A 13,215-nucleotide genomic window follows, 5' to 3' on the forward strand; every position below is an offset into this window, starting at 1 on the left:
ACTCAGGGATTTTATTTTTAATTGATTTCTTGCCAAATCAGAGATTGATTCATGCAGATATGAGCTAACTCCTCCCCCTGTTTGCTATTGCAGGCGGCAGCTTAAGATGCCAAGGTGATGTTTTCTGAGCCACCTCAAGGACACTCGCGTTTCTCTTCCTCTTCCTCAGCCGCCGCGTCCTAACATCTTCCGCCGCTGCCTCGTACCTTCCCCTGTTTTTTTGGTTTTTTTTGTGCGCGCGTGTGTTTCCTGCTGGCGTGTCCTTTTTTCGCAGTGCAGATAGCGGCTCATGAGTCCGGCTGTTACCTGGTGGGAGCGCTCGCACTCCAAAAGACAGAAAAAGTACCGTTAGCCGAGCACATAATAGATGACCTTGGAGATTTTATTCAGCCAACAGCAGAAGTGAAGGATGGTCTCCCTGCACAGAGCACACACACACACACCCACACACACACACATTTAGGATATGCACTTCCTTATCCCCTTTACTGCAGCATGACTGGGCATTATGACAATTGTGTTTTAAAGGGGAAACGGACGCATCAGGGGTTCCTGGGAGCTACAGCTGATGACTGAAGCCAATAGAATTTCACAAAATTGTGAAAAATGCCTCAAACCAATTTTCCCAGAACTCAGCGGGAAGCTCACGGGTTGCTGCCATTTGCCTGCAAGAAGTCCAGAACCCCCAAAAAACTGGACTTTTACAACCATCAACGGCAAAGAAAAGCAGAAAAAGCTGCCACGTGGGAGCGGCTGCGGACCGCAGAAGCAAACCAGCGAATTTGCTGGAAGTTTGTTTGATTTTGATGGATGAATTCTAAGAGTTGCTGCAGTTCTGATTGAATGTAGCCAAAAAATGGATCGCGTGGGGGGTGAAGTCCCTCTGATTGGCCGCTGGAGCCGTTGCACTGCCATGCGCGCGACCTCGCTGACCTTCTTTGTGCCTCCTCACGAGAGGGAAGTGAGTTATATCAGCCGCATCAGTCCGTCACGCTTATTAGCATATGGCTCGGCTTTGATTAGCATATCTATTAATATGGAAATGCACCATCACCGGGACTGGGCAGACGGGTTGGTGGCGTACGCTGACACGCACACACACACACACACACACACCCACACACACACACACACACACACACACACACACACACACACACTGCCTCTCCCTCTGGGGATTGTAGAGGCGTGTGGGGTTACGCTAAGCAGACATGATTGCGATGTAAATTTCTCGGCGGCCTGAAGCCGAGGGTGTTGTTTGTGTCGCAATTTATGAGCTCCTGTCCTGCCCGTGTGTGTGTGTGTGTGTGTGTGTGTGTGTGTGTGTGTGTGTGTGTGTGTGTGCGTGTGTGTGTGTGTGTGTGTGTGTGTGCGTGTGCATGCGTGTGTGTGTGTGTCCTCTTTATAATTTGCCACCGAGCCGGGGATGTTTTAGATTAATTGGATTTCTTTTCTTAATTTTGTGGTTTAATGAGGAAAACAATCAGCCCAGCGGTGGTTAATTTCAACTTTTTAAACGACTTCCATTCCTAAATTGTCAAGCCTATCCCCCGTCGTCTACTCTGCTAAACTTCAAATGTGTACAATTAAAAATGAGACTGACCTCCTGTGCGTCTCTCACCCCCCTCGACCTTCCCGTCTCCTCCCCTCAGCTCAACGAGACGGCCAAGCAGCTGATGGAGATCGACAAGCCGGCGCCGGCCAGCACTCCAGGCCCGAGCTCGGAGCCCACACCGCTGGGGCCCTGCGCCCCTGGCCCCTCCCCCTGCTCCTCCCCTTCCAACGGGAACGGCTCGGGCCACCGCCGGGGCGAAGGGAAGAAGAACGCCAAGAAGAGGCACTCGTTCTCGGCGCTGTCGGTCAGCCAGCGGGCCGCCCAGCTCAACAACAGGCACAGCATGGAGATCTCACACCCAGTGCTCATCAGCTCCTCCGACCCCAGAGCGGCCGCACGCATCCACGTACGCAACCAAATCAAATGGCCTACCCATGTTTAATCACATCTATTCCATCAGAAAGTGTCACACAAGCGTCCAGTCTGATCAAATCGATTTGATTTAAGGATTGTATGAATTGGTGAACGACATGTCCATAAATGACCAACAGCTCTTATTCCACAACGAGCTAAATCAGCAAGCACAAAAGTATAAAAGTAAAAGGATACACACTACGGTACCAGTCAAAAGTTTGGACACACCTGTTTCTTCTTTATCTTTACAGTAGATACATACTGAAGACTTCAAATATAGGACCAAGATATGTGTCATAAGAAAAAAAAATGTAGATACCTATTTATTATATATATTTCATATGAATCTATCTAAAATCTAAAACTTGAGTTATTTCACACTTTTCTGTTCAATAAAGAACACATGTGTTCATTCATAATTTTGCTGCTTTGAGTGACAATGTAAATAGTCATGAAAATGAAAGAAAAACAATTAAATCAGAAGTATTTGTCCAAACTTATGGCTGGTAGTGTGTATAAAAGAACATCTATCCTAGCGTGATGTGCGTCGCGATAAGCGTCCATGTGAAACACAGCAGCGGAGCCAATGTTGAGCTGCAGCAAAACATCAGTTGGAGTCGATTAATCTGTTTTAATCATTTCGGCTCTCGAAAAGTTTAAAACACACACTTCCTTATTCATGTCGGTCCCTTTAAGTCTTACACACATTGGACCTTTAAATGTGACATTTACCCTGAGTAAATATGGAGATAATGTGAAATGTTGGGGCTCCGGCCTGCACTCGTTCAAATTTAATCACTCTTTTCCCTCGTGTTTGTCTCGGGGGGGGGTTTATTTTACCACTTTGACCTAAAAAGTCCTTACAAGTGTGAATTTGTGTGTGTGTGTGTGTGTGTGTGTGTTTCCAGGACGCCTCCCCTCACCTGGGCCCCTCCCCCTCCTCGGCAGGGGTCCCGCTGCCCCCTAAAGTGGCCTCCATCACCTCGGAGCTGCTGGCGCACGCCAAGGTGCAGCTGCCACTCAACATGTGAGTAGACCTGCGGGTGCCGTCGGCTCGCCCGCCCGTGACTGACTGAGGGAGAGAGTTTTAGCTCCACCCCCTCCCTCCATCCTTCCGTCCCTCCCTCCTTCCAGCCCGGAGGAGCAGTTTTCCAGGTGCAGGGTTTACGGAGCCGTGTCCAAGCGCCGTTAAAAAACCTGATGTGAAAAAAAATATATATATATACTGTATATGCATCTACACCCCTGTTGCTGCTTTGAGTTTTTGGCCCCATTTGCCACCACATCAACTCCTCCACCAGTCAAGGATAAAAAAAAAATCCCCCCTTTGGAGAAGGAAAATAGTTGCACATCATTCCTCCCCTTTAGTTTCTTTGCTAAATGTTCCCGAGCTGTGGCGCTTTATTGCGTTGCAGCTAATTATTATTCTCATCATCGGCTAATAAGCAGACTGTTGAGACGATGAATCACTTTACAGCTCATATTCACAGAAGGTCAAATCATCGAGGGGGGAATTTGCTCGTGAAGATGATTCAGGGCCCAGGGAAGACGGAGAAAATGTTCTTTGGACTAATTTCTCCCTGGCAGAGTAGATGGTAATTTATTTTTGCAGTCGGCAAAGTGGCAGCTACAGGTGGCGTTTATCAGTTTGCGTTTCCGCGTATTGGCTTAATATGTTGTGCTTCGCGGCGCCGTCGCGGCGATCAGTCATGATCAATTAGCGAGTTGAACAGCGAGGCGAGTGATGAGCTGCGTCTGCTCGGAAGCCGCAACAATCCTTCCTTATTAGGTGTGGACTTGTTAATGTGTGGAGGACGGATATCGGAGGAGACGAACGGGGCTTAGAGCAGCCTGAGCGAACTGTACAGAGCGGTGAGTGACATCATCATCAACGCCATCACTGGATTCAGCTTTAAGCTGAAGAGCTGATTTTGCGTCATGCAATTTGCTGTTGCCACGGTGACATGTGCGTGTTCATTCATTTGGTGTCGCACAAATCAGGAGCCATGAACAAGGAAAGACATTAGGATTGAGTTATTTTATTTGTGTTATTTCTTTTTTTGGAACAGAGAGCTGCCGGAATCTCATCTCATCCAAACCTGAGCAAAACTCCATACTATCTGTTTGAAACCAGTCTGACCCAGTGGGTAGTGGGTCAGCCACCATTATCGCAGTAAATAATAAGACTGATGCAGATCGCTTCTTGAATCGGCTTAGAATAAAAATGAAATGAAATCCAACGACCTGCCATTCTCTCCGAGCCAGCTATGAAGCCTCCTGGAAACTTAACAGCACTTCACACTTCACACTGTGACGGCTGGTGTGCAGCCAGCGCCGAGGACGGCTGAACTATAATTAACTCGTAATTAATCTCGCCGCAGAGGTGATGCTGTCTGCAAGGTTGCCCTGTTTTTTTTGTTTCTCCCTCCTGCTCGTGCAGCTCGTTGAGAATGCGGCGAGACAGCGGGGGGGGGGGGTTTTTAGAAAATCAGGGGCATTTTGGACGAAAAGCATCGGCTTTTTGGCGATTGGCTTTTTTGCCGCCGGGGAGTGCTTCACACCGGTGACGGCTGCAGCACAGCGAGTGAGTGAGTGAGTGAGTGCCCGCAGGATGCGAGTCCAAAAGGACTGCATTACTGTCAGCTTCAATGATGTCACCTTCCAAAAGACAACACACACACACACACACACACACACACACACACACACACACACACACACACACACACACACTGACCTCTGACTGATCACACATCCATTCACAGAAAAGTTTCACTAGTTGACGAAAACAAGGTGCTGTAACGATTAAAATAAAATAGTATCTACAAATAATCCAAAAAGTTAAAAGAAAATAAAAAAAAATATTTTCAATTCACTATTTTTTTTAAATGATATAAAAAGAAAACAGTCTTTAAAATTAGTATGCATTTTAGAGTAGATTGATGTCTCTGAATCAGTGTTTTTCAACCACTGTGCCACAGCAAACTAGTGTGCCATGGGATAATGTCAGGTGTGCCGTGAAAAGAATTATCCAATTTCACTTAATTGATCGGAAAAAACATTCCATTGTAGCGTGACTGTGTTTTAAAAGGAATCTGAGCCTATTTTCCTCCCGGCATATCAGCTTTGTGCCATGGCTCAAAAAAGGTTGAAAACCACTGTTCTAAATGAATACATGTAGTTATTAATGCTGAGGAATCACATGCTCTGCAATACAAACAAGAAACTCTGGAAGCGGGCGAACCCTCTCAGGCCTGTTTCCCCAGCGAGGTGCGGCTGTGTTTCCGTCTTGACCTGGCAGCTGTTCCTGTTGCCATGGGGAGACGGAAGACAGTCCCCCCACATCTGTTGCCATGGTAGCGGTGTGGCTGTTGAACGCAGGGTTCGCTCGCCACACCACCACCGCTAAACACCGGCGAAGGCTCCCAGCGACGGGGACAGAAACTCATTTATATGTTAACGCGGTGCGGGGGGGGTGGTCAGCGGAGAGAAGCGACGGACGGGGCGTTTTGTAAGTGTGGCTGTCAACGAGCAGGTAAACGGCGACGTATCGATTGGAAAACTACGCAGAGGAGGAGGGGAGTGAAAAAAAATGTTGCGTCGGGCCCCCCGGTGGTCACATTACGACCTGCTCTTCGGTTCTCTTTAAGGCCAATAAAAACCCGGGTTACACTGTGAAGCTGCGATACGTCTTGAGATTTGTTTTAGCCGTCCATCTAGTTTTTTGTTTTTTGTCAGAGGGCAATGAATCAGTTCAGACACCAGTAAGGAAGTGGCCATTGACAGAGGCCAATAGTCGGTGAAAGGAGATCCATACCAAAACGTCCCCCCAAGGCCTCATCTAATAAAAGCGGGCACGTTCTAACTCAGCCTGAAAGAAAATTGATCTAATGATCCCGTTTTTTCATTGTTGTTGTTGTTGTTGACAAATGAAAAAGAATTCAAGGTCCCTCATTATCGGCATTTTTCACATCTGCATTTTTCGTCCTTGACCCGACATGGTTAACGTCCGGTGTTACTGCGTCGATACCTAGAAAGAAAGAAAAAAAGTCACATTTAACCCTTTGTTTACGACCTCCTGCAAAGATGCTGAAATGCCTGCTGAATTTCCAGACACGTTGCTTTGTGACAGGTGCAGCACCCACCAGAAGGTTTTCTCACTGCTGCGACGCTCGCTGACAGGCCGGGAGACAAACATTATTCGGGGGGGTAAAACAGCGGGGAAGTGAGTTTTGCATAATGTGGCGACCCGGAACGCGGCGTCGCCCTCGCGTCAGCGCTAACCGTGGAGCGTTTGTCTCGGGGAGGCCGTCTGCGTGCGGAACCTTTGGTGGGCTGCCTGTTGTGGGAGGACCCACCTGTGAGCGCTGCGCTCGCTGCGCTGACGGCGACGGCTGCCGTTGATCAAAGTGCCGTTTGATGCTCTAATAAAAGAGTCGATGGAGCGTCAACGCTGCGCTTCACGTTTTTTCTTCCCATGCTTTTTTTCCTCTTTTACTTCTAATCCACTTAAAAGAGGAACGTAACCTAATCTCGTCATTGCAGACTTCTTCCAAAAAGCTAATTCAAGTCCCTTTATTCACCGTCTTCAGTCGTGCATTTGAAGAATAAAAAAAAACAAAAAACTTTTTCTCATCAGACAACACGTTTTCAATTTAACCCCCCACCCATCCCCGACGGTCTTTGTCAAAAGTTCCGTATCGTATCGCGGCTCCTCGCGCGGCTTTTATTTGATTTCCAACTTTCGACGTTGATCACTCGACTCCTGCTCTTGTCATCCTCCGCAGATATCTGGCTCTGTACGCGTACAAGCCCCAGAAGGCCGACGAGCTGGAGCTGAGGAAAGGGGAGATGTATCGGGTGACGGAGAAGTGTCAAGACGGCTGGTTCAAAGGCACCTCGCTGCGGACGGCCGCCTCCGGCGTCTTCCCGGGAAACTACGTGACCCCCGTGTCCAGGTCAGTGGGGGAGGAGAGGAAATTATTCACGTCCTGCAGGCGCCCATATCACATCAGCTGTATTTAGAATTTAGCTTTTCTTGGCGTAGGTCAACCGCGGTTCGCTCCCTTAATGGGCCAGTTATGGGATGTCGAGGAGCAACATCAGAAGAAACTGACATTACAAAGAGAGGAGACAAAATGTTCCTTTGCAGTTTAATGAACATATGTTAGTAATTCATTCCAAACTCAGTCGGCTGTGCGTTTTTTCATTCTATAATGATTACGCCGACATATACTTCCATTTAACAAATTCTACCAACTCAAGAAACGTGAAGAAGCCCACAAGAACAGGACAAAACAAACAGTGATGATGTGTCCACCCACCATGCACCTGCTCCTGCTTCATTCATCAGCAGTCAAGAGACACAATGAGATCCAGTCAGACAACTTCCAAAGAGCCATAAGATAATTAAAAAGATACTATTAGATAAAAGATAAAAGATAACTATTCCATAAATCCCCATCAAATTATACATTTCGGATCATTTGTGAAACTGCAATAAGAAATGAACAAATCAAAATGTTTCCAAATGAAGTCACAACAGGTGCGCTGTGATGGTGTGATGACAAATCTTTTATTCCTTTCTTTTTTTTCAGCCGTCCAAATGTAACCCCCCACCACCACCACCACCACCACCACTACCATCATCAACACATAAGTGTCGCTGCTCTACATTCTCATTCATTTGCATGTGTTTGGTTTGTGGCAGCGTGAACCTTGCCATGCAAAACACAATCAGACCTAAAGTGCATCATTTGTCACGCACTTGTTGTATGGTAATATAATTGACATTGTTGTTTGTTTCACGGTGATTTCCAAGCCAACACGTCGAGTCCTGCGTGTTGCCGCAATAGTTCCACTTCCTGTTGCGCCGTGTAATTGTGCGGCTCTGTTCTCTTTGTCCCTCATGTCTCAAAGGCACCCAGGGAGAACTTTTTTTCTTTTTTTTCTTTTTTTTTCATAACGAATGCAAGAGTGCGGCGCGTTGCTTCAACCTGGTTTCCAAACTGCGGCAGAGCCCTGCTTTCACCTCTTCATGCTGATTAATATCTCATCACACCAGAGGCGATTTCTGAGAATTCTTCGCAGGAAAGGAATCTAAATGCGATGTATGCCTCCGTCTCAATGGTGGTCCAAAAAAAAAAAAAAAGGAAAAAATTATTTACATCTCTCTCAGAAACGTGACTTGAATCTTTAAAAACAATAATAAAAAATAAAAAATAAAAAAAATAAAAAGCCAGCCTAAACTTCAGCCTCGTGCAGGTCAGCAGACTGTAAACAAGGGCTCAGATATGCTCTATACATTTTTGATGATGACCAACAGTGATAATGTGGCACCTTTAGATAACGGGATTTTACTGTTTCAATAATTAAGTTGTACTTAATAGTTAAATAAAATCACTTGCCACAATTTGGCATTTCATAAACATACATTTTGGAAAAACCTGGGTTACTAGTGGCTCTTTCTGTTTTGCTTTTTTGTCTTTTTTTTTTATCGACTCCCGCCGCCTGCAGCTCATCACTGTCACCGTCATTATAAACCTTCTCATCATCTCCAGCATTACTTCTGGCATCGTGGGCGCGGGCGGGAAAAAAAAAAATGACAAAACAGCCACGGCGAAATCGAGTCGGGCAATTAAGTCGTCCTCGCCGCTCCTGCAGGTGTGCCGCCGTTTCCAACCGCTCGCCCGTCCAGCCGGCCGGCGTTCCGCGACACAGCGGAGACAAAGAGACAGATGGAGCAGAAGAAAAGGACACGAGTGGAGAGTCGCGATTACACGGGAGTCGCACGGAGGGAAAATAATGGGTGGGCGAGGAGGAAGATTGGCGAGGACGAGAGTTGAGAATGAAAGAGTGGAGTGGAGTGGGGGAGTGGAGTGGAGGTGCGAGACGCATGAAAGAACAGCGGAGAGTCGGAGTCAAGAGGGGGAAGGAGGAGGCTGAGGGCCGAGGGAGACATGAAGCGGCTGCAGAAGCAGCAGGTGTGTCACTCCAGCGGATCTGAGGCCGCCTCGAGTTCCGCAGTTAGGAGGCAATTTAGGAGAGAGAGAGAGAGAGAGAGAAAGAGAGAGAGAGAGAGAGAGAAGGATGGGCGAGTAATCAAATGAGAGGCAATTTGTTTTTTCTTTGCTCGAGCAGTTCAGTCCCCACTCCTCCCACCACCACCACCATTACCTCTGCAGCTCGTCTGACTGCAAAGAAGCTCAGAATGTCTCTTCATGATAATGGGAAGCTCACAAACACACGCAAGTACACCAGAATCAGCGGCCACACCTTTGTCAGTTCCACGTTTCAACTCTTTAGCAGCACAACCCACACAAAGTTATCAATATTCCCTGAAGCGGAGCATTTCATGGTGGATCCATGGATTCACCTGTGATGGTGATTCTGCAGTCGGAAGAGAAGAGAAGGTCAAATTAAGGTCACCTGTTATATGGTGACCTTAATTCATCTGCAAGCCGAAGATCCCAAACTTTTTTTTTTGCGAGTTCGCACGAGCCTTCCACCAACTCTTAACAACCCCGCATGAGAATCCGCCGGAAGGTTTAACGTTCCGCAGCCTCGTGCGTCCCGTTGAAAGATGAAGAGGCTCAAAAAGGCCGTTGAGCTTCCGAGTCGACTTTCTCCTTCCTATAAACTTCTATGACGTCGTAAAATCCAGTGATGGCTGCCAAAAAATCTCACCACCCACCTTTTTTTTTTTTTCCTCAACACACCTCCCCTAACACAACTAACACACTGTAACTTCTGTCTGCGGCAACACGCACACACACACACACACACACACACACGCGCGCACACACACACACACACGCCCCAGAGCCATAACTCGCTATGTGTCTGACAGGAAGTCGATGGTCCGGCCATAAGAGTGTGAAAAGCGTCGAGTCGATAATGTTCAGCTCACTGTTCAGCCGCCTGCGGCTCTGTTCATGTTACGGGGGGGACGTGTCGGCCGCACAGCGACGGCGGAATCAATCACGCCGCCGGCGATGGCGGCGGGTACAGAGCCCCGCAAACGAGGCTCACTTCTCCCGTTTTAATGTAGGTCTTTGAACGTATCATGGTCAGTAGTAGCTTCAAACGGTGTGGAAACAAATTGTGAAAAAGTTCATGCGTGAATGGTTTGTTTGTTTGTTTGTTTGTTTGTTTGTTTGTTTTGACGACGACTCACTGACTCTCGCACTTTGTTGCGCTAATCCAAGAACAAGTCAGACTGGTCAGCTGAAAGTGGGCCACTTCTCTGGCACTCATCATCTCGTCTCACCTGATTGTGTTGTGAGTCATATGAGTCACTGGCTCTTTTTATTGATAGTATACTTTATGTTAAACCACAGAGGCTGTGCTCTCCTTTTTAATGAAATGATGGAGCATTAAAGGACCAGTTAAAGGTCAAAGGTCTCATGATATCAATGTGTTCTATTTTTAGCTACAGGGTAACGTTGTGAACCCAAATCTACATTCTGGGCCTCTGGCACCATGTGGCTGTTTTCTGTTTCTGTAGATTAAGCCCAGACGTATTCACGTAAGTGTTTCAAAACACTTTGAAACTCATGCATGTGTTTTCTTTTCCTTGTTTGGCTCTGTGATTCTCGCACACTGGGCCTTTTAACCGGCTGCAAACTCGACTTTTACGCCGTGCCGCCGGACACGCGTTCGATTTTTTTTTTAGCTCAGTCAGGATCAAATGGACTCATGCGGTTGTTCCTGCAGCGCACGCTGACATATGAAAACACAGTCTTTTGACTGATTTGCTGAACCCGCCCCGTGTAGCAGCTGCCCGCGCTGCCAACCTTCACCCCACACACACACACACACACACACCTGCTCTCACTCTGGGATCCTCCTCGTCCTCCAAATTGCTTTTTAGCCTTTTTTCCTGCTGACCAAAGCCTTCCTTTCCATCATTTCAAGCCGCTCCTGGTCTCGAGGTGTGTGGGGTCTTAAAGTGGGAGGGGGCGGCGGGTGAGGTGAATGGGTGGAGAGCAGGAAGGGAAGGGGGGGGGGGGGGGGGAGCCGCCACCACTGTGGAGGAAATTGGTGCTGTGGATTTATGGCTCGAGACAAAAAGTTGTTACCGCAGGAGGGGAAGACCGGTGGGGGAGTGGCTGTGGCTGTTGGTGTGAAAAGTTTAATTTGTTTAGATGGAATGAAAAGCCCTGCCTGGCCTCGGGATAACACCTCTGTCAGCTCCGGAATACCGGCATGGAATCGGAATCAGCTTTTACCGTTTTATTAACCTTTTGGCAGCAGCTGGATTGCTGAGATTTCCAGTGTGAACTCCAGCAGCAGAGCCCCGAGTGGAGGAAAACCTCCCCACTGACCGGCCGCCGGGGTTAAAATACGACCTGACCAATCAGCGACGCCTTCCCTCGCTGTGGGCGGAGCCAGCAGAAATACAATCACACACTTCACTTTCTCTCTCTCTCTCTCTCTCTCTCTCTCTCTCTCTCCCTCCTCAGGGCTCCGTTCGGGGCGGCCTCCTCCCGGAGCTCCAGCCTGTCCAGCCCAGTGAGCGGTGGCAGCAGCGGGGGGAAGCTGTCGGACCCGGCCTCCCCGGGCTCCCCGGGACCCTCCTCGCCGCGCCCCTCCACCCCGCTGGTCAACCCCGCCTCCTCGCCGCAGTCGGCCGCCGCCCAGCTGAAGAACTGCCTGCGGTCCAGCCAGCACACGGTCGGCCAGGCGGTGCGCACCTCCATGCAGCTGGGTGAGCCGGAGACACTAGCACACAATGGGGGGAGGGGGAGTGGGGGGGGGATATACGGTTACACCCAATTTCTCACCAAAAGCGGCGTGGTCGCAGCTCAGGAGCAGCAGATCGCAGCCATTAAAGTCAGTGTGTGGGTTCACACCCGGCGCCACTTTGGAAAAATACGCCCGTTCTATTTTTCACGAGAGCGCGTCAATCGCAGCAGGTAGAATCGTTCCAGGCAGGAAGTCACTGATTGGAAGACACGGTGGAGCCGGTTGATTTTCATCATTCATCATTCATAATATAAAATGTGCTGGGTTTAGTTTTTATATGTGCTGTATTTTACTGTGAAACGTCAACGTGATGTATCGGCATCAACACGGCTCAGTTCGGCGATCTTGCAGTCCCCGCGTGAACCGGTCGCTGGACGCCGCCCCTCGGAAACTCATCTGGTGTGAACGGTACGGAGTTTCCACGTGGCTACGCACCGTAGGCGCTTATGGTGTGAATTGGTGGTAACACATACAATAAAGCACGAGTCGTTTTGTCTGCGCAGGCAGTCGCGGTGGGAGCATTCGGCTTATTTTGCACTCTTAACGGTTTATTGATCTCCCCTCCAATTAGCATTAATTAGCATACAACCGCGGCCTCGATGCAACGCGCTCATTTATTCATGCGCTTCCGAAAAGCGAAAAGCGATGATTGTGATGATTTTTTTAGCCGGGGGAGGAGCATGAGGGTGCAACAGAAATGTTCTGTTCTCTAACCCGCAGGTCTGAGGGAGCCGAGATCGTTCAGGGCTTCCTGCCCGCCGCCCGGCCGCTCTGATGATTGCTGAATAATAGAATATTGATCGGTCATTAATTCCAGTAGCTTCCAGTCGGTATTCAGATTGTGCAGACCTCCGTTCAGGACAGCCGTTGCAGTTGTTTGGGTGGGGTTAGTGATGGGGGGGAATTGTTACAAAAACGTTGAAAATGATTAAAAACAGCATGACGGATCCGGTTCGAGGCGTTCCCATATTGGACAAATCAGAACCGGTGGTATTTCCGTTGTTGGAATCTGAAAGAACACCCGGGAGGATCTGATCACAGCCACTTTGTGGAGAAACGGTGGTGGATGCGGTGGAGGATGCATCAGAGCTGCTGTGCGATCGGGGAATTTGTCCACTGCTTCCTGATTATCTTTTTTACGCTTGTCTTTCATTTTCCCTCCTGTGAGGAGTTCAGGCTGTATTTGCTTGTTTTTGTTCAAGTTTATCTCTCCTCGTTTCATGGTCTGTGCTTTCCTTTTTGTTTTCGAGGTTTCCTCCCCTTGTGTTTTCACTCGTCCCCCCCCCTCAATCCTGCTCCCTCCTCCCTGATTACCCTGATGTTTTCCACCTGCCTCTCGTTTCCCCTCCTCCCCTCACCTATGGATTTAAGCCTCTGCATTTCCACACTGAGTTTGCTGCTCTGTTGTCTTGGACCTCACTTATTTGCCGTTTCATTGCTATATTTATTCATTTCCTATACATTTTCTATTGGCCTGATTACTTTTGTTTATTCTACAA

General features: G+C 48.4%; 1 protein-coding gene across 1 annotated transcript in view; it reads left to right on the forward strand.

The window, feature by feature from the left end:
• LOC142897635 (E3 ubiquitin-protein ligase SH3RF3-like) overlaps positions 1-13,215 on the forward strand; it is an 80,553-nt gene that overhangs the window by 54,477 nt on the left and 12,861 nt on the right. The window contains exons 4-7 of the mRNA XM_076040106.1: positions 1,653-1,961; positions 2,878-2,996; positions 6,757-6,927; positions 11,434-11,678. Coding sequence (XP_075896221.1) covers positions 1,653-1,961; positions 2,878-2,996; positions 6,757-6,927; positions 11,434-11,678 — 844 coding nt within the window. The remainder of the gene's footprint in view (positions 1-1,652; positions 1,962-2,877; positions 2,997-6,756; positions 6,928-11,433; positions 11,679-13,215) is intronic.

This window comes from Nelusetta ayraudi, unplaced genomic scaffold (genome assembly GCF_046127955.1).
Source record: "Nelusetta ayraudi isolate G7.1 ecotype Tasmania unplaced genomic scaffold, CSIRO-AGI_Nayr_v1 ptg000060l, whole genome shotgun sequence".
In the NCBI taxonomy this organism is placed as follows: domain Eukaryota; kingdom Metazoa; phylum Chordata; class Actinopteri; order Tetraodontiformes; family Monacanthidae; genus Nelusetta; species Nelusetta ayraudi.